At 46.4% G+C, this 21286-nt stretch overlaps 2 protein-coding genes across 13 annotated transcripts; one reads left to right on the top strand and one right to left on the bottom strand.

Moving 5' to 3' along the window:
• Nucleotides 1-357: 357 nt before the first annotated feature.
• LOC111074184 (uncharacterized protein KIAA0513) lies at nucleotides 358-5394 on the bottom strand. Of its 5 annotated transcripts, none has more exons than XM_022366885.2 (9): nucleotides 5146-5394; nucleotides 4328-5082; nucleotides 3073-3136; nucleotides 2893-3006; nucleotides 1934-2842; nucleotides 1480-1876; nucleotides 1331-1425; nucleotides 1197-1273; nucleotides 358-1126 (listed from the first exon to the last, which is right to left on the bottom strand). In XM_022366885.2, the coding sequence occupies exons 2-8, from the start codon at nucleotides 4517-4519 to the stop codon at nucleotides 1203-1205; spliced, it is 1842 nt and encodes a 613-aa protein (XP_022222577.1). In that variant the 5' UTR covers nucleotides 4520-5082; nucleotides 5146-5394; the 3' UTR covers nucleotides 358-1126; nucleotides 1197-1202. The 5 variants fall into 5 exon arrangements, with proteins under 5 accessions (XP_022222577.1, XP_022222578.1, XP_022222579.1 ...); XM_022366886.2 differs by having other exon boundaries at nucleotides 4328-5044; XM_022366887.2 differs by having other exon boundaries at nucleotides 5287-5394.
• A 1299-nt stretch (nucleotides 5395-6693) lies between these two features.
• On the top strand, nucleotides 6694-19988 carry LOC111074161 (E3 ubiquitin-protein ligase lubel). Of its 8 annotated transcripts, none has more exons than XM_041592243.1 (18): nucleotides 6694-6876; nucleotides 8687-8788; nucleotides 8846-9062; nucleotides 9193-9329; nucleotides 9400-9528; nucleotides 9816-10151; nucleotides 10293-10610; nucleotides 10676-10964; nucleotides 11030-12409; nucleotides 12674-12825; nucleotides 12889-13170; nucleotides 13228-13798; nucleotides 13896-17647; nucleotides 17731-17997; nucleotides 18062-18519; nucleotides 18591-18962; nucleotides 19023-19191; nucleotides 19661-19988. In XM_041592243.1, the coding sequence occupies exons 2-18, from the start codon at nucleotides 8735-8737 to the stop codon at nucleotides 19694-19696; spliced, it is 8919 nt and encodes a 2972-aa protein (XP_041448177.1). In that variant the 5' UTR covers nucleotides 6694-6876; nucleotides 8687-8734; the 3' UTR covers nucleotides 19697-19988. The 8 variants fall into 8 exon arrangements, with proteins under 8 accessions (XP_041448177.1, XP_041448181.1, XP_041448176.1 ...); XM_041592247.1 differs by having other exon boundaries at nucleotides 6793-6876; nucleotides 10470-10610; nucleotides 13228-13666; XM_041592242.1 differs by having other exon boundaries at nucleotides 6793-6876; nucleotides 10470-10610.
• The last annotated feature ends 1298 nt before the right edge of the window (nucleotides 19989-21286 follow it).

Genomic DNA, 21286 nt, shown 5'->3' with positions numbered 1-21286 from the left:
GACTTTTTAGTGTCAAATTTAAATGAATTCCAAAATTTAAAAATGAAACCTTGTAATTCCGAATTGGGACAAATGGTATGGTATGGGATTCCCCAATTTCAGACAAACGGTATTGGGATTATAACAATCCAATTGGAGCTCATTTTTTACGTAAAAATTAGCTATTCAGACTTTCTAGTGTGACCGAAGACTGAATTTTTATAAAATATACCATCTGACACTCATAAATATATATACCATTATATACCCGCCAGACCGCTTTTATTTGTAAATAGAAGAGTAGAGATTGTAAATATATACTTATATGTCGATATATCGATATATATATTTTTTGATAGTTTTTTGCGATACCAAGAACCAATGTTATTGCAATGTTAAGTGTGACTATATTTGTGATTAACAGCACATGTGTACAATTACATATGTTTTACATAATAACTACATGTCCTACAAGTCACTATGGCGCCCCTGTCTGTATTTCTTGGCGCGAGATTAAAATGTTAATTGTAATTTAACTTTTTATTAGTACGAATTTAATAACATTTACGAAATATTCTTTCTTACACTAGAGACAGAATATTGCATAATTATTGGATCTTGATTTACATATAACAATGGAATGCTTTTGTGGTTGTTGCGATACTGGATAGTTAAGGTATTTTTGCATTGCTTAGTATCTGGTACATTCATAGATTTATATTTATATCTAGATAAAGTAATCACAAAATATTATTATCACAATTTATGGATATACATGTATATATTAGTATTGTATTCATTTCATTGATGGCATTCCTGCAACTGGCTAAAATTTAAAACCTATTCGGAACGGAACCCTTTTGTTTCGAAATAAGGAATATGCTTTTACCTCTCGATATGTCTATATTCTAGCGATATTATGTTTTATTTCGAATTCAAAAGAAAAGAGATAAAATTGCAAGTCAAAATTAGTTGCAGAACACCAAGAGAATGCATCAAAATACGACAAACAAAAACTTGAATTCTTTTTTGCTAGTTTTAAGTTAGGTTGGATTAGTTTAGGATTTGTCCTAAGACGGAAAAAGGTTTAGCTTGGAGAAGACGAAGTTTGAAACGCTTTCATTAGGTACTTGAGGAAAAGTTAGAGCTGTCAATAGACAAGAGACAATAGATATGATCTCAATATGTGAGATATGATAGATTGATGGATAGATTACCTTGGCTTATCGTGCACCCCAAAGTTCCGTCTCATGGTACATGCGATGGACATTGTCTCGAATGAGCTTTGCTTTATCTGGAAAGTGCATGAGATTGTAGATATATGATGGAATCAGATGCTGTATTCCGTTACCCTTCGACAGTTCGTGCCCCAGAGTATGTCTCTTGAGGAAGTCCATGCACAATTCCTTGGATGTGCCCAGAGAATGCATGTTACAGGTCAGGGCACTGAAGGTGAGAATTTCGACTATAATTTAAGGGACTATCATCCGAAAAACTCACCCCAGATGCCGGAATACAGTGTCCTCCTGTTCTTTACCCGACAGTGTCTGTCCGGGACTCAATTTGCTTTGCTTTCGATTCGCCGAGTGTGCGGCCTGATGAGAGGAGCTGGATGAGGAATCGGGTCCATGTTTGCGCACGGATTTATCTGCTGTTTCCGCAGCAGTGGTCCCCGTTACAGTTGCCGGTGCCTCTGCTGCTGGGATGGAGAGGCGCTGCTGCTTCTTTTGATGACGTCGCTGCTGGCGCCGCAACAGGTTGGCGAAGCGCTGCTCCCGCTCCGCCTGCATGGCATCCCAAAACACGGTGTCCCAGAAGGGTAGCTGTTGCCAGATGGGCTGCTGGCGCAGGGACAGGAACAGGTACTCCCGATATGGATCGCAGCCAGGAACTTCAACTGAAATGGGAGTACAGATTAAAGGTTTCTTCGCTTTTGGCTTCTTTCAGGACTTACCTTCGTGGTAGAAGAGAAAACAGAGGTTCATAAGCACCGATGCCGGGCCATAGTCCTCGCATTCCATACACTCGAAGAGGGCCAAGGCAAAGTACTGGGGCAGGCCGTGGAAGGTGACCGATTCGAGGCGCTTCGTTTTGTTGCGCTGCTCAGTGAGGAAGCGCGTGAACCAGAGACGACCAATCTCCAGGCGGAGAAGGACCCCAAACTCCGACTTCAGCTCCAGGTTGACGCATGTAGAATTGTAGAAGAGCAGCTCGGTGAAGAGCCTCATAAACTCCTTGACGGGCTCCTCCCCGGCGCGACAGTCCAGGCTGATGGAGGAGGCCCACGAGGGCACTGAATTCTGCGACTCGGAACGTATGAAGTGCCGCCAGTCGGTGGACTCCATGCTGGGACTGGCTAGCACCTGGTCCACCTCATCCCTCAGGCTGGTCAGGGTGCTGCTATTGGAAGTGCGACTGCGCGGTGGCACACGCATCGAGTTGCTACCGGCTCCCCAGGGTTGACGGTTCACCAAGCCACCGCCACCGCATTCTCCGCCTCCTTCTGTGGGCGGCTGCACATCGATGTGGGGCGGATTGGCCTCCAGCAGCTCTATAATGCGCTGCATGTCCTTCTGCACATCCATCTCACTGCGCCGGGCTCCGGCAATGGCCCTGGGCCTCTCATAACCTCCAGAGTTCCGACTCTCAATGGAATCAGAGCGCGTGGTGCTACTCACATCGTGGGAGCGTGGTGCACCCGCCGCTGCCGCTGCATTTTCGGGAAGCGATAGAGAACTGCTTTCGTCGCTGCTGCTGCCCCCGGAGCTGCTGGAAGATGCCGAGTTGGAACGCTGGGGACCACCTCGCTTCTGGGCCCCATGACGACCCCGAGAGGGCTCCAGGCGAGGACCTAAGTGTTGGACTAGAGTTCTGCAATGACTAGATTCCCATTTGAGTTATACTCTAGCTTACGTGGCGCCAGATTGGGTTGTCTGTAGCGACCCGAGATGATCTCCTCATGGGCTCGCCGAGCCTTCACCCGACGTCCCTCAAAATCGATTTTCGTATAGTCAATCGTCTCGTCAACTGCGAAAAGTGTTTAATGATACAGTACATGGAAAGATAGGAGCACATTCTACGGGTTCTACTCACACTTTGGGATATCCTCATCATCGTCACAGTAGTCCGAATCGCTGCTGCTGCAGCTCAAAGTCAGCTGCAAATGGAGGAGAAACTTGTTGAGAAACTTGAACATATTATATGTATGCGTAGGCGTATACATACACGAGTGAATCAATTTGAGTATTAATTTAAATATTTTATGTTTTGGAGAATTCAACATAATTTAATGCAAACTATTTTTATAATCTTGTTTATTGCACCGTAATATAATTTTGGGTTAAAACCAATTTAAATTTAAAGAGTATGTTGAGCATTTCTTTGGCACACGATTTTTATAGCGTGTTTTTTTAAATGTAAATTAGATAGATCAAAGCAATTCTTAATGGGAATAACTAGAATAGTGGCTCAATGTACGTACATACATAGCTCAAGGTTGATTGTCAAAGAACACGACGAAGAAGTAAACCGTAAAAAAGACAGAGTTCTCGCCAGAGGAAATAGCCTTAATGGGGTAAATGGCATTAGGTGCATAAGTAATTAACGGAACCGACAAACGGTAAACAGACTTAGCACCCGCTCGTTTTCTCATTTTCCTATTCACTCACTCGTTTGCTCTGGTGAATATATAATTAATTTCAATCAAGGACGTGGCTGCAGGGCAGCCGTAGAGTGTAGAGAAAGTCAAGTACAAAGGAAACAGCTGAGCTTGTGCCTGCAGTCCTTGCCCCAATCCCACAGCCACAACCTTCACACCTCCCAACCTAAAAGCCGACCCAACACCAGCTCTATGCCTCAAAGTGAAGGTCAAACGAGTGCAGCGGCGGCGGAAAAGCGGAAACAACAAGAACAAACAGCGCACAGCAGAAACTATCAAAGTGTCAGTCGCTTTTGCAGCATAGACAAAACTTATGTACAATCTGCAACAGCCACCAATCGTCTCCCAAAGCCACCTCCGAACGACCCTCAATTACCTCCTTTCCCATCGTTCATTACCAAGGCTAACCCAGTTTGCCGCCTAGAGATGTGCCTGTCAGGCTCGTGAATTGGAGGGGTCCGTGCAGGAAGTATTTAATTAAATTACACTGTAATTATGCCAACAGTACAAAAAAGATGCAGCTATAGGTAGAGGGTTCAGATAAAAGTTTCCTGGTATTACAGTCATTTTTTTATTATTCCGAGAAGAGGGGAAACCTGATCTCTGGCATGGATTGCATATTATCCGACTTAATTTATACGATCGTGACTCACGTTGCCCGCACTAGTGCTCATCCACATACGTACGTACCTTATTTGATATTCCATTCAGCAGCTCATTGCTGTTACCTAGCACTGTCAGAAACTTGGACTTGAGTGCCCCAATGCTGGGCGTGCGTTCCATGAACAATTTGATTTTGGATCGCTCCCCGGCAAAGGCAGCCGGAGGCGTTCCCGGCACCACTCCCGTTGGAGGTGCGGGCGGCGGTTTTGCATCCACCATTCTGCGGCGTCCCGCTTCGATAGTATCCCTGTGGGGCTGACGCTGGGGCTGGTGCTCGTTTCCAAACACTTTGATGCTTTTGGATATTGGATTTCTTCTTTAGATTTGTGTGTAGTTTCGAGGGGATGTACGAGTAGTTGTCGTTTAAGTGGGCGCGGCTGCTGCTGCAGATTCTAGTATCGATTTTTCATATTTTTTGTAGTTATTGTAAAGATGTGTGTTAGTGATACGACGCCATGTCCCCTTGTTCATTGGGTGAAGGTGAACTTCCTGCTCAGCTGATGCTGCATTTTTTGGCGCATTTTATATAGAACTAGGAAGATTTATGTGGTATTTATTTTTATTGTTTTTATACATTTGATGTTTGATGTAACGTATCCTCTATACCTATCTTGGTATTTGATATTTGGTAAGAAACACTTGATATCATTATTGTTAATAGGTACATAGCTCTTTTTCGATTTAAAGTTAAATTAACAACATTGAATGGAACATTTATCATCTCTTAGAGATTGTTCTCTGCAACTTTTGATTATATATTATATAGAAATGGTGTATGTATTCTGTAATCATAAATTAACATAAGTTTTAATGATGCCTGAGCAAATATTATGCAAAATACTGACACGAAAATCGTTAAATTATAAAGGCACTTCTTTCACTTTTGTATTATATTTTGCATGTATTCTTTTGAGCCCCCAAGCGGGATATTAATTTTTCCATTTCCCTTTGCAAAAATACACAGTCACACACACTCGTGCACTCACACGCCCCTTTTGTACACGCAACGTGTTGTAGCCAGAGTGCCAGTGGAGGAGTGGCAGGTGGAAAATGTTATTTGGTCTTCTTCCACACGCGTCCATCGCCTGCAACGAACGTTGCCCAAATGCAGCCCGAAAATTCCAGCTGACGAAAAGCGTTTTCCCTACAAGTTTGCCTTTACACTCTTTCTACTCGACATGACATTCTACTCTACACACATTCCTCCTAGGCCAAAAGCACTGTACAACAATTTTCTACACAGCTGTTATTCGTACGAAATAACAGTACCAAGAAAAAGCTTTCTCTCACTCTCTATCTCTCGGTAAGAGAACGTCTACATTTGCCGGTGGGGAATCAGCTGCAGACGCATGCCATGCCGGCTTCCGACGTCATCCGTCAGTCAAGGTCATTTCATTGGGTAGGCGCTGGACAAGGTGAATGCGTGGGCGTATGCGGAGGCACCCAAAAAGCTGCGTGTCTGCAATTATCGAACTTTGACTCGTGTCACAGTCAATTGATTATGCATTTAAGAGTATATTTAGACCATTTGTTGTACATGGCTTTCCGTTGCGTCTCCCAGACAGACACAGACCACACGTGGACATCAGCTAATGGCTTTTTGATTTTCACCTCCAGCAGACAGCAGGTGGTGCTTATTATTCGTGTGCTCCCATTTCTTCCATCTCCTATGAGATTTTGTAATTTATTCTTATGGCTGGAGAGGTGTTTGTTTGGTTATTTGTTTATATATATTCAAGGTTGCCTTTTGGGGGATTTTCAAAGTGGATGAGTCGGCTTTTGTCTGGCTGCTGCCTTGCCTGGCAGGAGATCCCAATGGATTATTGTTTGGAATAACTCATTATTAATATTATTTGGGTTTTGGGATGTGTCCCGATGAACGATTTAGAGTTTGCATCTGTGGTGCATGAACTATAAATCATTGGACTGTAATAGAATATTAAATATTGCAAATTTATGGACGGCTGCAACCCTATTTCATTCACCCAATCAATCCCCAAAATACAGGAAACTCTCAGCAACAGGTAATAAATTATATCCCACATTCAGTTCGACAAAGTGTTTAACAACAAAAAGTAGATATATAAAATAAAATAATATAGGAGAAAATTTAAAGAGTTGATTTTATTCACACAACACACGCGATGTTCTATAATATACTATACTATACGTTGCGATACGATGTGATGTATTTATAAAACAACGCGAAAATACTGAAAATAGATGAGAATAGAGACACGACACAACATGACAGAGAGCAGAGCAGAGCAAAGGAAATGGAGGAAAGAAGCCAGAAAAAATGAGAATAAAATTCTGCGTTGACTTCTTCCGACGACTACGACAACTGCGGCCTGGCCTGCAGTAAAAATGTTGTTTAGAATTTTATAGAGATTTCAGTTTATTGGGAGACGATCGCCGAACGAGACCGTAGCAAAATATTTCATGTCGAGCAGCGGTACAGACCAACAGCAATATATACATCTATACATATCCCTAAATACATATATATTCATGTGGTACCAGCTGGCAGTGGCAGTTTTGAGTGCGGCAAGACGCGTCAAGTGAAATCGAATTATGTAAGTGATCTCTGAATATATATTTTGGATCCCTCCATCAAACCAAACAATCCGCAAAGTTCAATAGCAGAATGGAAAATCGCAGCCAAATCGAATTGAGTGCGAGTGAAGTGAAGAAAATTGTGCTAAAAATAAGAATATAATACTAAATTTAAACACAAAGCGCCCGATGAAAAAGATCAAGGAATAAATAATTGAAAGATTATTCCCAATACGCACAAACATCAATATTTGTATATTTTTTTAGTTACTTTTCCAACTTTGAATCATAAAAAAAAAAAATATGGTGCATACTCGTAAAATAAACGCAAATTTAGGCAAGCCAAAGAAATGCTTAAAAATAGTTCTCCCATAAAAATAAAAACTTTTATTTCATTGTCTGTGTGTGTGCTTTGTGCGTGTGTGTATGTGTATGTGAGTGTGGCGTACGTTTCGGTGGCTGCCTCCCAGGGCATCCACCACATGAATGGCTAAGGTGGGATGGGATGTGTGATCTCATGCCCAACCACCAACCAGCAATCAGCAACCAGTGCCTGCAGTCGGCTTTCATAAATATCTGTTCGCAGTGTGACACATTTTCGGCCGAGAAGTATGGACAAACTGCAGAAGATTTTATAAATAGAGCAAGAGATACCGAATTGCAAGAAAAACCCCCCGGCAACGTTGCGTATACGTGATGTGCGCATGTAGTGGGATAGTAAATGGCGCTCTTGTTTTTTTTAGGGATTTCGGACTAAATTATAAATATCCATTAGTAAAGGATTCCTTTCTTAGAAAATTGAAGAAAATGAAGAGCAGAATGAAGTTAGTAAAAAAAAACTAAGTTTAGTTATAAATTCAGATTGGTTGATATTTTCAAACTCTATTTTCCAAATAGATGAAGTCTAATTTTGGTTATGCATGTTCTCTGGATAAGAATTACGCTTTTGTAATTCTTGGCAGCCTTTTAGCTGTGGCATGCAACCTGCGTCATTACAAAATAGTCTCAGGTGCAATGTCTCTTTCCAAACAGCTCACTCTCGCTCTCGCGCTTTCTCTTCTCATTCTTTCCATTTTCGTAGCATATTCTCTTTTGATTTCTTTCCTTCACGTTTTCAAATATGTTACAATAGTTTCTCAGGGAGATTTACCTATATTGTAATATATTTAGGAAACGCAATAAAAAGCTCTCTTAAATGTTCTCTCAATTCTCATTTAAAAGTTTACTTAACTTACTCTCTCGTACATATCTCTCTCTCTTTTTTTCTCTATATTTTTCTCTATTTATTTTCTACCACTATTTATCTCTCTCTGGCTCTTTTGGCCTCTTCATCCACATAGCCATGTTGACAGCGTTCTCTAGTTGATCCACTCAAAAAACAAAAAGCATAAATTCATAAATAAACAAGCAACGATAAATGTTTTGCCAAAATTATTTGTTTTGTGCGGTTTTCCGCTCTTATTCTCACTCTCTCGGGGAGATGTTTTAGCCTAAATTTCGCGAGACTTTTGCGAGTATTCGCGATCGAACTCTGTCTGCGTTTAGATCCCACCACGAAAGTGCATTTTCCGAGCATTTTCCACCTAATACATTGGCTCCGGAATTTGGGTGAGCCAGCTAAAAATATTCTCTCATATATATAACACATTTTGTTGGCAGTTTTCCTTAATTGAATATGAAGTCGTTTGAAGTGTCTCAAAATTTGGCACAGGGGAATGGGTTGGAATAAAAATAGAATTATCTTACAAGCCAGAAACGAGGGGCAACAATTCTATCCCATTGAAGGAAAACTACACATTTATGGATATCCTTTTTTTATATAATGCACAGATCAGAAACAGAAGAAACAGCCTCCCGACCAATAGAACGACAACAAAGATGACGACACAGCAGTTGCTTAACAAAAATGTTCGAAATATGCCCTCATGGGTGGTGAGTGAAATAAACTACAAGGTAAAGCACAAGAAAATATAAGAGAAACCCTTTTAGATGGAAGCAAATGATCGCATTGGACCAAAGCCACCGCCCACTCCCCCAAATGGGGTGGCAAGCAATGGGAGTGGAAGTCTGCCCAAGGCTCCATCCCTGCCGCCCAAAGTGAAGACCACCCCAGAACCCGACTACGAGGTCATTGAGTTCTCCAACCAGCAGCAGCAGTACTCCAACGAACCCATGAAAACCACAGTGATCCGAACAAAGACACCAGGTAAAGTGCAGATCAAAGATCATTCAGTAGATCAGTAAGAAGATTGAATACTCCGGAGAATCATTCCAGTACATTTAGGTACATGTTCCCAATTAATCACTTTTGATTTCTCTCCTGCCCAAACAAACAGACAACAAATTGAAGTGCACTCTGTGCGGCTCCCAGAACCCGTGGGTTACCTGTGCCGAGTGTGCAGGCCAGATCTTCTGTGCCTCTTGCGACGACATGTTTCACAAGCATCCGAAGCGAAAGCAACACATGCGAAAGGTAGGTGCTCTAGTGCATTCACTCCATCGAAATAATTCAGAAAATACTCCACTTATTTCCATCCATTCAGGCTGTGGAGCAGGGCACACCGCCCATACCACCCAAGGTACAGCCAGGTGGTGGGCCATCAGCGCCAGTGGCGCCACCGCGTCGCAGCAAGCGGGGGCTGCTGACTCCGTTCCTGGGACGGAAGGATCAGGTACGCCACTGCACGATTTCTTAAACAAAAAAAAAAAAAAAAAAAAACAATACCAAAAAACTCCGCCACTGCCTGGCTCTGGCTCTGGCCTTGGCCCTGCCCTTGGCTACCACCTACTCTTAGTACCAAGTTTGTAATCTTCATTTTGAGAGCTTCAATAAAACAAAAAACAATCAGTCTATCTGCAATCCTCAATCCTGGCCGCCTGTCCAAAGAAACTCGTAGAAACCAAGAAACCAACCGAAAACCGAAAACTGGAACCCAAAACCCAAACAACTCTTTTGCAGATGCTACCGCCACCCTCGCCCACACCCTCGCACAAGTCCACAGTCAGCGCCTGGCGGGGTGCCGCGAGCGGAGGAACCGCCACACCACCCTTTCCGCCGGCTGCCCCACAGATGACCAATCGCCCGCTGCCGGAGCCGCCCAGGAGTGAGGGTGGGGGCTCCTCCAGATCGGGCACGCCCAAGTCCGTGTTCGATGCCATACAGAGACCACCGTCGGTGCAGCTAGAGAAGATCAAGAGCAAGGCCAGTGCCACGCTGGACCGCATGGCCATACTGCAGCAACGATACCGACAGCAGAAGGCACAGCAGCAGGGACTGGATCCAGGCGACGATCAGGTAAGCACTGATCCTCCCCCCCTTATGTTTTCCCTTCATTGTATCCGTATATCGTATCGTTTCGTATCGTATCCCCGTTTCGTTTCGTCTCTCCTTTCTCTTTTTCTCGTTCTCTGTTCTCTGCTCATTCCCCCGTCGCAGCACTTTTTCAATGGAAATGGCTTCGAGCATTGGTCAAACATCTCACCGTCGCCCTCGCATTTTCGTTGTTCCGGCAGCATGTCATCCGGTTTGAACTCATCCCATTTCGATCTATCGGATGATCTCTCACACAATTTTCACTCGAATTCCCTGTTGCTCCAACAACAACAACGACAGGCAGCGGGTGCCCAGCGCCGTCAGATGAGCACCTCGGTGTTCAATTTGAATACCGCCACAGCGAACAGCCGCAGGCCCCTGGCGGAGACAACACAGAATGGAGGTGGAGCCGCCTGGCTGGCCAATCAGCGAATGCAGCAGGTGAGTACCAGGGACCATACAGGGCGTATACTTTATGTAACACTCTCTTGAATTGCAAACTGCAGGCCCAATCCATGGCACAATTGAACTGCGCTGGCTGTCAGCAGAATCAGCAACGCGGTGCCTGGCCCCAGCACCCCCATCAGCATCAGCATACCGATGAGTGGTCACAGTTTGGCTCCCAACAGCAGTTCAACCACTCGAATCTCTCGCTGAATGTGGGTCCCGGGTACTTGCCACAGCAGCAGCAGCATCATCCCCACTATCCACCGCCTCCTGTGTTCATGACGCAGAGGGGAATGGTTCCGCATATGTATCCCGGGGCACCAGGAGGCTATCCCATGATGCATCCAGGTGAGCAGGGGCTATGGAATACCCTTGTGGCATCAATCAATCAATCAAATGTAATCTTCTGTTAGGTGTCATGGGCATGCCGCCTTCGACTTCAACTCGAGCCACTTCCCGTGCTCGGTATGCCGCCTCGCCCACACCCAGTCGGAAATCCATGACCATGCGACGGAAGCGAAGCAGCTACGGGGACGATGAGCTCACAGATGACGAGGACTCTGATCAGGACGATCGCCGTTCTTTGGTGTCGAATAGATCGGCCATGACCAGCGCCTCGCGATCCCACCATCAGCATCATCAGCAGCGTCCGAGGCGTCTGTCGAGCGCCTCGCAGTTCATTGGCAACGATGAGGTTGATGGCGAACAGAGGCACGGATCGAGGCAGCACAAGATGAGGGATCGTCGAGGATCCGTTGCCAAGTCAGTGCAGAGCGAATGGCTGCCGGAGAGACGCGACTCCAATGCCAGCAATGCAGGGGGCACACTCAAGAGAACTCAAGCAGCACCAGTGGAACAACCTGCCCGAACGAGTCGCATCTACTCTGATCTGGAGTCCGAGGGTTCGGGTACACGGGCCTTGGTCCAGGCCAAAATCCAACAGAAACTCCAGGAGGCGGATCAGCACAAGTCCAGCAAGAAATCGGAGCATAGACGGAAACCAGAAATGAAGGATGAGAACACTCAGGCAGCGGCTGTGGTGCAGAAGGTGGTGCCAGCCCCGGAGGAGAGCCCTTCGGAGTACGAGGAAGTGGTGGAAGAGGTCACGGCATCGGAGAGTGAGGCAGAAGCAGAAGCAGCCACAAGTCCGTCACAAATCCAGGCCACACCTGAAGAGGTGGAAGCTGAGGCAGACGACCTGGGGCCGCCACCATCGACCCCGGATCACGAATGGGAATGCGAGTTCTGCACTTTTGTGAACGAGCCGAACATTAAGATCTGTTCCATCTGCTGCAAGACACCAAGCAAGCCACCATTGCCACCCAACAAAACAAATAAGACAGCAGCCAAGCCACAAACTGAATCTGTCCAGTCCAGTAAGCCAAAGAATGCCAGCAAACCGGAGGCCCAACTAGTGCGGAGGTCCTCGATGAAGTCCCAGAAGTCAGCCAGCGAGAGAACAACCAGTGGAACCAGCACTTCGACAGCCACAAACACAGCACACACAACCGCAAGCAGCTCCAGGAGCACCCCAGCAGCCATTAGGCCAACAGCAGCCCCCACAAGCCACTCAAAGAGCACCACATCGGCCACAACTAACTCTAGAAACTCCACAAGCCACGCCAAGACCTCCACAGCGGCCACAAGCATCGCCAAAAGCTCTGCAGCATCCACGAACAATGCGAAGATCTCCACACAAAAAAATAATGTAAAGCCCAGCCCAAAGCCTACGCTGAAAACTTCGTCGGAGAACGAATCCGATAACTCCCTGGCCAGGGGCTTCATGCACAAAGGTAGGCTACAAAAGCGCATCTCATTTTTCGAGGGCACCAAGGCCTAGGCCCAAGACTCAAGACTAAACGTAGAATGTACCAAGCACTAATCCAAGCACTAACCAACTGTAAGCCCTACAATTAACGCATTTATACCGAACCAAATACAGAAACAAGTCCACAACCACAGCCTGAGTTTGAGTTTCAGTTTGTTTTGATTTGATTTGATTTGATCTCACTTCCAAGACTCTCACAAGCTAAAGCTCTCATCCGTACCGTTTCCAGAGTCCGTGGAGAACATTTGGAACATTCTGGATGAGAGCATACAGGCCCAGGCGGAGGAAGTCTTCAAGCAGGCGCAGAACAAGGTGTCGACGCCGCCCAGGGAGCTGATGGAAATGGGCACGTCGCCGCCACCTCAGAGCATATCCACACAAGTAATGGAACACCAATCGAAAGTACCATTTAGCCAAAGGGTTTAATCGAACAATTACTTGCAGACCTACGACGCTCTGCCTTTTGTCTCTAAGCCGGAGGCACCAGCAGTGCCAATGTCGGTGCCAGAGCGCTTTAGGACCCCGGAACCCAACAACAAAATGGAACGACGTCCTTACTATCGCAGTAACTCGCAGCTGCCGCAGGAGAACGAACGTTATCGAAGTGCGAATGACCTGAGATACGGCAACAACGAAGGAGGAGGCTATGGCTTGGATCCTTTCCTGAATACAGGACAGGTTACGAGGCGACCAAACTTTATAAATGAACTGCGAATGCTGCAACATGTAAGTTGTAGCTCCAGAATGGGTTCCACACTAACAACAATTTCCTTTCTTTTGCAGCAAACTTCGTCCCCCTTTAACCTGCCTCAGGACACATTCACGATGAATCTGAAGCACGAACCAGCCAGAGATCCCGAGACCGAGATGCACATCATTCTGAAAGAGTTGGAGCTGTATAAATTCACGGTGGAAGAACTGGAGGCTGCTCTCAAGTACTGCTCGCCGGAAACCCATCCCATCCAGTGGCTGCGCGAGAACTGGCTGAAGTTGGTGCAGACCGTCCAGAGTTTGTCCACGAAATATGGCCAAGAGCGCGGAGAGAATACCATTGGCAGCATCTCGCAGAATGAGGCCAGAGAGGCGCTGCGCAGCTCCAGCGGCAATGTGTGGCAGGCAGTGGCCGACTGCATCCAGCAGCGGCAGCAGAAGTACCGGAAGCTGGCCTCCAAGGGCAACTTCCTGCGGGAGGACATTGTGAATGCGCTGACGGCGCATCAAGGTAATGTGGATCAGGCGCTGTTGGAGCTGAATCGCACACAACTCAAACCATTTCTAATGCGCATCTGGGGCTCGCCGAATGGCGTTGAGAATGAGAGTGGAGGTGGAGTGGCGCCCGTAGACACCAATTCGGGTTAGTTTGTAGATCGATCAATCGCAGTCACTCACAGAATCATAATTCCCCATCTCTCTCTCTCTCTCTCTCTCATTCCCCCTTCTGTGGCGTGTAGATATCACAGACTTCCTCAACACTCACGCTTTGGATTGCCTGCAACAGCCACAGATACAGATACAGACACAGATACAGCCATTCGATTCGATCTCCACCACAGACGACAGCCACAGCAGCCCCACCAAATCCTCGTATGCCACCCCGAGTCCCTACCAGCTGGAGGACAGCACCCTGAAGAATCTCGAGATTCTCATTGGCAACATGGAGCAGAACCAGGCCAAGCAGAACCAGGATGTCCTGCGCTCCATCGAGAGCATGCTGGATACGTTCAAGGGCAGGACGGAGATGGAGTACGAGACGGATCCCGAAGTGATGCGCATTCTCACCAAGAGTCCCATTCTCAGCGCTCTGAAGACAGCATCATCATCATCCCTGGTGGAGGACAAGTCGTCGGAGGATGTGAAGAACTTTGTCTGGCAGCATATCCAGGATATTGTACCTAATCTAGTGCAACAGGTGGAACAAGAGCTCAAGGCAGAACCACAGGCACAGTCACAGGCCCCCGCTATGGCAATGCCAGTGGAAGAACCCTTGCCAATAGAGAATATCGAAGAACCGAAAGAGGACCCTCCTGTACCCAAAGTGGAGCCTGTACCTGAGCCAGAGTCTATACAAGAGACCGTGGCTGAACCAATTTTCGATCCTGGCGTCTACATAATGGAAGAGTTTATCAAACCCAACATTCGGGAAGCCTCCATACGCGAAGAACTCGCCACAAATTTTATTTATGCCACAGAAATAGCCAACTTCAAATTGGAGTTTGATCGTGGCATGGAAAGGCTGCACGAAGCCGAATGGGAACCCGAGGATCTGGAGGATGCCAAACACATCGTTTACAAGAGTTACACAGCCCCAAAGGAGGAGGCTCCACCAATGGTAGAGGAGGTTCAAGTAGAAGCAACAGAAACCCCAAAAGAAACTACGATTGAGAGTCCCTTTGTCCCTATAAATATTGAAGAAGTTACGCCACCTGTGGCCACAAATGCAGAAGAAATTAGTCCAAAAGATACTTTAAGAGAATCCACAACTGCAAAAGAAATCAAAGAAGATACAGTGGATGTTGCTCCAGTAGTTGCCAACGAGATATTGGAAGGAACAGCCCAAAAGGTACAATCACAACCCATAGAATCACAGGCCCAACTGGATGACAGACCCAGCACAAGCAGAGAAGCCAATCGCAGGAATAAGCGATCGCAGCAAGCCAAAAAGGGTCGAGCACGAGAGCAGAGCCAAAGGCCTGTGAACAGAGTTAAGCTTCCTCCAAAAGATGCTGAAGCAAAAGAGGTCCTGAGAGATGCTGCTCCTGCAGCTATAGAAATAAAGAGTCAAAACCAAGAGACTCAAATCCGAGAAAATCCGAAAAATGATTCTGGTGAGATATCAACAGAGATAAAAACTTCACCCCAAATTGAAGTAGAGAAAAATGAACAAGTCATACCAGATGCAGAATCGAATGTGGATACAAACATATCTCTCTCAGTCCAAGATGAAAATATTAACCAGATTGAAGATACTCAAACCCTTTCGGATGTCACCGAATTGAAGCAGACCAATGGAGTATCTCAATCGTTGGACACCGTGGAGAATATCGAAACCATTAATGCTGAAGATCCGCCTCAACAACGGGCAGCTCTAGAGGAAGACCTCGATTTGACTGTCGCATCTCAAGCTAACGATGATGCAGAGGATGCCCTTCAGAGTACTTCAGAGGCTTCTCCAACACAAGAAACTCTACACATCATGGATACACAAACCACAACTACAGATGGCGAGGAAACCCCCATCATTTCTACAATTAAAACCGATCAAAAACGTGGCCCAAAACGATTCTCTAGAATACCAGTGAGAACATCAAGTACCCATAGTCTGCGCAGTGAAAGTAGAGCCAGCAATCATACTCCCACTGCAGCTGAAGAAATCGAAATGGAGGAAACCACTTCCAGGGAAGATCAGTTTGAAGAGGAGCAGCTTATTACCAGAGAAGATCAGACCAGAGCGACCATTACAGCAGAAGAACATCCGATGGATTCTACCAACTCAGGACTCTCCATTACAGCAGTTCAACCCATCCCTTTAGAGCAAGAGATAACCCCAGTTAGTCCTGTGGAATCCGATGAGATATTCGAGGATGCCCCAGAATTCAGTAACAGTGAAGGAACCCGACCACAGGACGAGGAGGCTGCCTCCGATACAGAGCTCTACAGCATTGACGACAGCGACGAGCAGTCCCAGGCAGATCTGCGAGAGGAAACAAACAAATCCCCAGAGAACAACGCAGAGGAAGTAATCCTGGTGATTGGTGAGGACTTTTCTGCACAGGACATCAGCATTGACTCGCACTCAAGTCAATCGGAGGGCTCCAGAATTGTGCTGAAAGAGTTCATTCCCTCGGGAGATCCTGCCAAGCAAAACCTCAGCGAGTTGGTCTCGGACACTCAGCGTTTGATCAAGCAAATGCGCGACGAGATCAGCATGGATGACTTCGAGTCCACCGACGAGGACGAGTACTCCGAAGACTATTCGGACGAGTACGACGATGGCGAGGAGGAGGAGGAGGAATGGTACGACAGCGAGGGCGAAGAAGAGGGCGACTATGACGGGGAGGATGGCACCACTTACAATGAGCACACATCCTTCGTGGGAGACGCCTCCAGCGGTGACGAAGGCACCGAAATCGAGGACATCATCGAAGAAGATGAAGAGCAGGAGGAGGAGGAGGAGGAGGAGAAAGACAAAACCAGTCCCACACAGAAAACGAACATGAACCCTGAACCACCAGCCACCGATCCCTCCCAATCAGTCACGCCCACCAGCCATGATGCAGAGACTGAGGTTGTTTCATCCACAGGAAACAGTCTGCGGGTTGAGTCACTGCTGCCACAAGTGGAGGCAGTGGAGGAGACAACCACAGAGGAGGCCCTCCCCATCCAACCTCCTCCCATCATAGAAGATTCAGAGAGTCGTCCAGTCGAGCCACCCACTGAAATAGTCCTGGAAATCCACCCAGAAGCAGAGCAAAACTTACAGGTGGAGGAACCAACCTACGCCCTGCCCATAGCACATGCCCCACCCTTAGTCGATTCCGAGTCCCGACCCGTGGAGCTGCCCGTTGAAACCGTACTGGAAGAGCCCAAAAAGGTAACCCCGAAACAAGCGAAAACAGCCAACAAGACAGCCACAGCCCACACTGAAGGACCCAGCACCGCCAGAGGTGCGAAATCCACGATCAGTAAAATACCCAAGCCCACAAATGAACCCACTCCAAGCAACAAGAAGGTTCCCTTCCGTTCAAAGTCCTTCTCCGCACCCATGGGCATATCCTCAGTGAAACGCATCCAGCAGGAATACCTCCAGAAGCAGACCACATTCAGTGCCACGAGTGCAGCCTCACGGGTGCCCCTCAAGAGCAGTCCCACCAACAAGAATTCCATCAGCGATGCCATCAGTAGGTTCAACACAAAGACCTCCAACATGCTACCCTTGGATGGACCCAGCACGAGTGGAGCGGCAGCGGCGGCTGCTGCGGCACTCCTGAAGCCACGATCCCAGCCTCGCATACCCAAGAAGAAATACCACGAGACCTGCTTCTCCGATGATGATTATGAGACCTCAGCCAGTGATGAGGAGGGGGATAATGGTGATTCACAAATCAACGAACCCCTGCGGGCAGAACTTCTAAAGCGTAAGCTGAGTATTCCTGTCTTTCGGGCATATCCTAGTGTCCAGGAACCGGTTATAGAGGATCCAGCGGTGTGTAGAGTAACAGACAGCGACGGACAGAGAGAGAGACATACCAAAATATCTAATACCATGTGGTTTGCCTTCCCTTACAGGTCCTGGCCCAAAAGTATGTGGCAGAAGGCACGCTGACGAGCGTTGGTGAGGCGCAGATAGCTGCCACTTTGGTGAACATGAAGTTCCAAGAAGATGTGGCCCTGTGGGCGGCCAGGGAATGCTCAGACTTGGACCAGGCCATAGCCATGCTGCAGCAGGACTGCGAGCTGTGCATGAACACCTATCCGATGAACCAGATTGTGTCCATGCTCAAGTGCACCCACAAGTGTTGCAAGCAGTGTGCCAAGAGCTATTTTACAGTGCAGGTCAGCTAACAACACTCATGATTACTTTCTATATACTATAGATAATGGCTGATTGATCCAACAGATCACCGATCGCAGTATCAACGATTGCAGTTGCCCGTACTGCAAGCTGCCAGAGCTGAGTAACGAGCAGCAGCACGAGGACGAGCATCTGGAATACTTCTCCAATCTGGACATCTTTCTCAAGAGTATTCTCGACCCCGATGTGCACGAGCTCTTCCAGCGCAAGCTCCGGGATCGCACGCTCCTGCAGGACCCCAACTTTAAGTGGTGCATTCAATGCTCCTCGGGCTTCTTTGCCCGGCCCAAGCAGAAGCGTCTGATATGTCCCGATTGTGGCTCGGTGACCTGCGCCCAGTGCCGCAAACCCTGGGAGCGACAGCACGAGGGCAGCAGCTGTGAAGCGTACCTGGAGTGGCGGCGGGAGAACGATCCCGAGAAGCAGGCGCAGGGCGTACAAGAGCATTTGGCTCACAACGGCATTGATTGTCCCAAATGCAAGTTCCGATATTCGCTGGCCAGGTGGGATGCTCAACACTCTCAGCCCTATAAATGGGGGAGATATTAATGAACCTTTCCGTTCCGTTTGACAGAGGTGGCTGCATGCATTTCACCTGCACCCAGTGCAAATTCGAGTTCTGCTATGGCTGTGCGCGACCCTTCATGATGGGTGCCAAGTGCCAGGTGTCCTCCTACTGCGCCAAGCTCGGCCTGCATGCCCATCATCCGCGCAATTGTCTCTTCTATCTGCGGGACAAGATCCCCCTGCAGCTGCAGTTCCTGCTCAAAGAACAGAAGGTCCAATTCGACACGGAACCCGTGCAGGTGCAGGACGAGCTGAGTAGCTCGATTACGGCCCGTGCCATGGCACGCTGCCCCATCCCACTGCAAAAGGAGACGCCCCAGGGACTGGTGGATACGGTATGCAACACCGAAGTGCCCGACAAGCATGCGGGAATGTGTCGGTATGAAAAGAGAGGATATCCCTTTCAAATCCCTACTACTTATAGATGACTCTTTTTTAGCACCCACTACGTAGAGTATTTAGCTGCCAAGGTGGCCAAGGCCGGCATCGATCCGTTGCCCATTTTCGATCTAACAGACTGCGTGCAGGAACTGCGTAGGCGTGGTATTGCTTTGCCCGAACGCGGACCCTGGGACACCGACGAGATCTACAAGAAAATGTGCTCAGAGGTTAGTTCGTTCTACTGGCCACCATCAATCGATCGCCTTTATTGTTTTCCCCTCCATTTATTTGTTTCGCTACGATTCGGATTTGATTTGATTTTTTTTTTTTGCGAATGCTTTTCTCGGATTTGGTTTGGTTTGCGTTACGCGGAAAAACGCGTTTCCTGCGGCCGGGGCGAGTTGTTTTGACCGGGGAATGATTCAGCCACCGCCCCCGTCGATTGATAAATAAAACTAAACACACAAAAGGAAAGGCAAGGCAAGAAAATACAATCGTTTAGCCGTTAACTAAATTTAGATCCAATTCGGGTCTCTGACGTATTTCACACGCGTCTTAATTGATATTCATTTTATTATTATTTAATTGTAAACATTTTGGGGCGGTTGGGGAGCAATCGAGAATGTTTATTGTGTATGGATGGATGTGCATCCCCACCCAACTCATCTCTCAATTCCGATCTTATCTTACTTATAGGTAATCAAACAGCATATTCCACTGAAGTCGGCCTGATGAACACACATTATGAAGATAAGTTGAACGCGTGTTCGACTGTTTCAATTCTTCATTAATTTTTATGATTTATGGCAAACATTTTTATAGACATTTTATATCGTACGAAACACATTTTGGACAGCTCGTTAGATTTTAGACACCTACTACATCCATCCACCCACCCATATCCATAAATAGAGCCTTTCTGTATTTGTTTAGTTACTAAGTGATTGAAAACAGCAGCCCCAAGAAATCTACCAAAAGATTTGCACGTGCACCAAAGTGCATCCAATAAACCGAAAATGAAAGAACCCAATGCAAATATATTTTAAATTTCCAGGGGTGGGGGGCCACAGCAACAAATACCAGATGGTGCTGCAAGACCAATGCAACACCAATCTAATTAAGGAGGCGAATGAATTCTGATGGATATTGCACCTATTACCAAAATTTATAATAATAATAAACGAGTTTATGCATTTGCCTCTACTTTAAAGATCTCACGATCAAATATTCAATAATTTGTGGCATACTTTCGAGCATGGAGTGGTCGAGTTGACAGATATATACTCGTATACTCGTAGAATCGTAATTCCACAAACGAAAATAAACCTATTCCTCTTGATCGTTTGCGATATTGCCAAAACGGCAAATGCCACCCATAAATTATGTCCCGCGCACAACAAGATATATCACAGCAATAACAACACAGCAGTAAGCTAACTCGTAGATGGAATTCGGGAGGGACGGTACCCAAGTTAGTTCTCGAACGAGAGATGCGGGATTTTGTTGCGTTGACGGAGAGACATCGTAAAACCTATTTTCGTAGCGATTGAAATGAATTTATGCGCGCGGCACAACATGTTTTGATATTCCGACAGTTTTACACCAATAGCGACTAATTAAATGGGATAAATTGTATATTTATTGATCCATAAACGACCGATTGAGTTTTATCCTAGACTGTTTTCTTTGCTTTGAACTAACTGCATTTACGCTGCGTGTGTTCTTGGCCTGACCATTCTTTTTGGTTCACGGCTTCGATGCGCGTGGCATGGAAATATGCAGATCACATGGTCCACCATGTTATTTATGATCATCCAATGTGTTCGTTAGCGCTTTTTTTTCCACCGACCATGCTCAGACATAAATATTGGTGGAGACAAGATGAATACCCTTGGGGATATCGCATACATTTATGCTTCATATTATAGTAATATTTTATTGTTTAATTTGTTTGTTAGTTTTGGGAAAATGATTTCCTGCAACATATGGTTTCTACTGCTTATCCTGTACTAGTTTTTTCCAATTTCCAAAGTATTTTCAAGTCCTATCCTTTGAGAAACCAGTTCACATTTCTCGTCTCGCCAATATAAAAGTCCCCTTCCTGAGGGGCATTAAAAACATTTAAGTGCTGTCATGTGCCCACATAAAAAGGTATCCAGAATCTGTTGTTGTCTTTTGTCAAACAAAGTCAAGGTGAAACGCCACTGACCCCTCAAGCGTTTAACTTAATTACAGGTCGCGATTAATGCGATACGATTAATCAATCAGTTGGCATATTGATCGGAGTCGAAGGAGCCATTGATTCATGGACATCCATTGCCA

The sequence above is a fragment of the Drosophila obscura genome, unplaced genomic scaffold (assembly GCF_018151105.1).
Source record: "Drosophila obscura isolate BZ-5 IFL unplaced genomic scaffold, ASM1815110v1 contig_179, whole genome shotgun sequence".
Taxonomy (NCBI): Eukaryota; Metazoa; Arthropoda; class Insecta; order Diptera; family Drosophilidae; genus Drosophila; species Drosophila obscura.
The sequence above is the reverse complement of the archived record's forward strand: the minus strand, read 5'-3'. Positions and strand labels throughout refer to the sequence as shown.

Bases quoted from the DNA above. Each gene is read 5' to 3' on its own strand.
- LOC111074184 (XM_022366885.2), bottom strand. From the start codon at position 4,519: ATGGTGGATGCAAAACCGCCGCCCGCACCTCCAACGGGAGTGGTGCCG. The intron at 3,007-3,072 runs GTGAGTAGAACC...CACTTTTCGCAG, and splicing joins TGATGAGGATATCCCAAAGT to TTGACGAGACGATTGACTAT. The intron at 1,274-1,330 runs GTAACGGAATAC...TGCACTTTCCAG, and splicing joins GGGGCACGAACTGTCGAAGG to ATAAAGCAAAGCTCATTCGA.
- LOC111074161 (XM_041592243.1), top strand. From the start codon at position 8,735: ATGACGACACAGCAGTTGCTTAACAAAAATGTTCGAAATATGCCCTCA. The intron at 9,330-9,399 runs GTAGGTGCTCTA...CCATCCATTCAG, and splicing joins GAAAGCAACACATGCGAAAG to GCTGTGGAGCAGGGCACACC. The intron at 19,192-19,660 runs GTTAGTTCGTTC...TCTTACTTATAG, and splicing joins ACAAGAAAATGTGCTCAGAG to GTAATCAAACAGCATATTCC.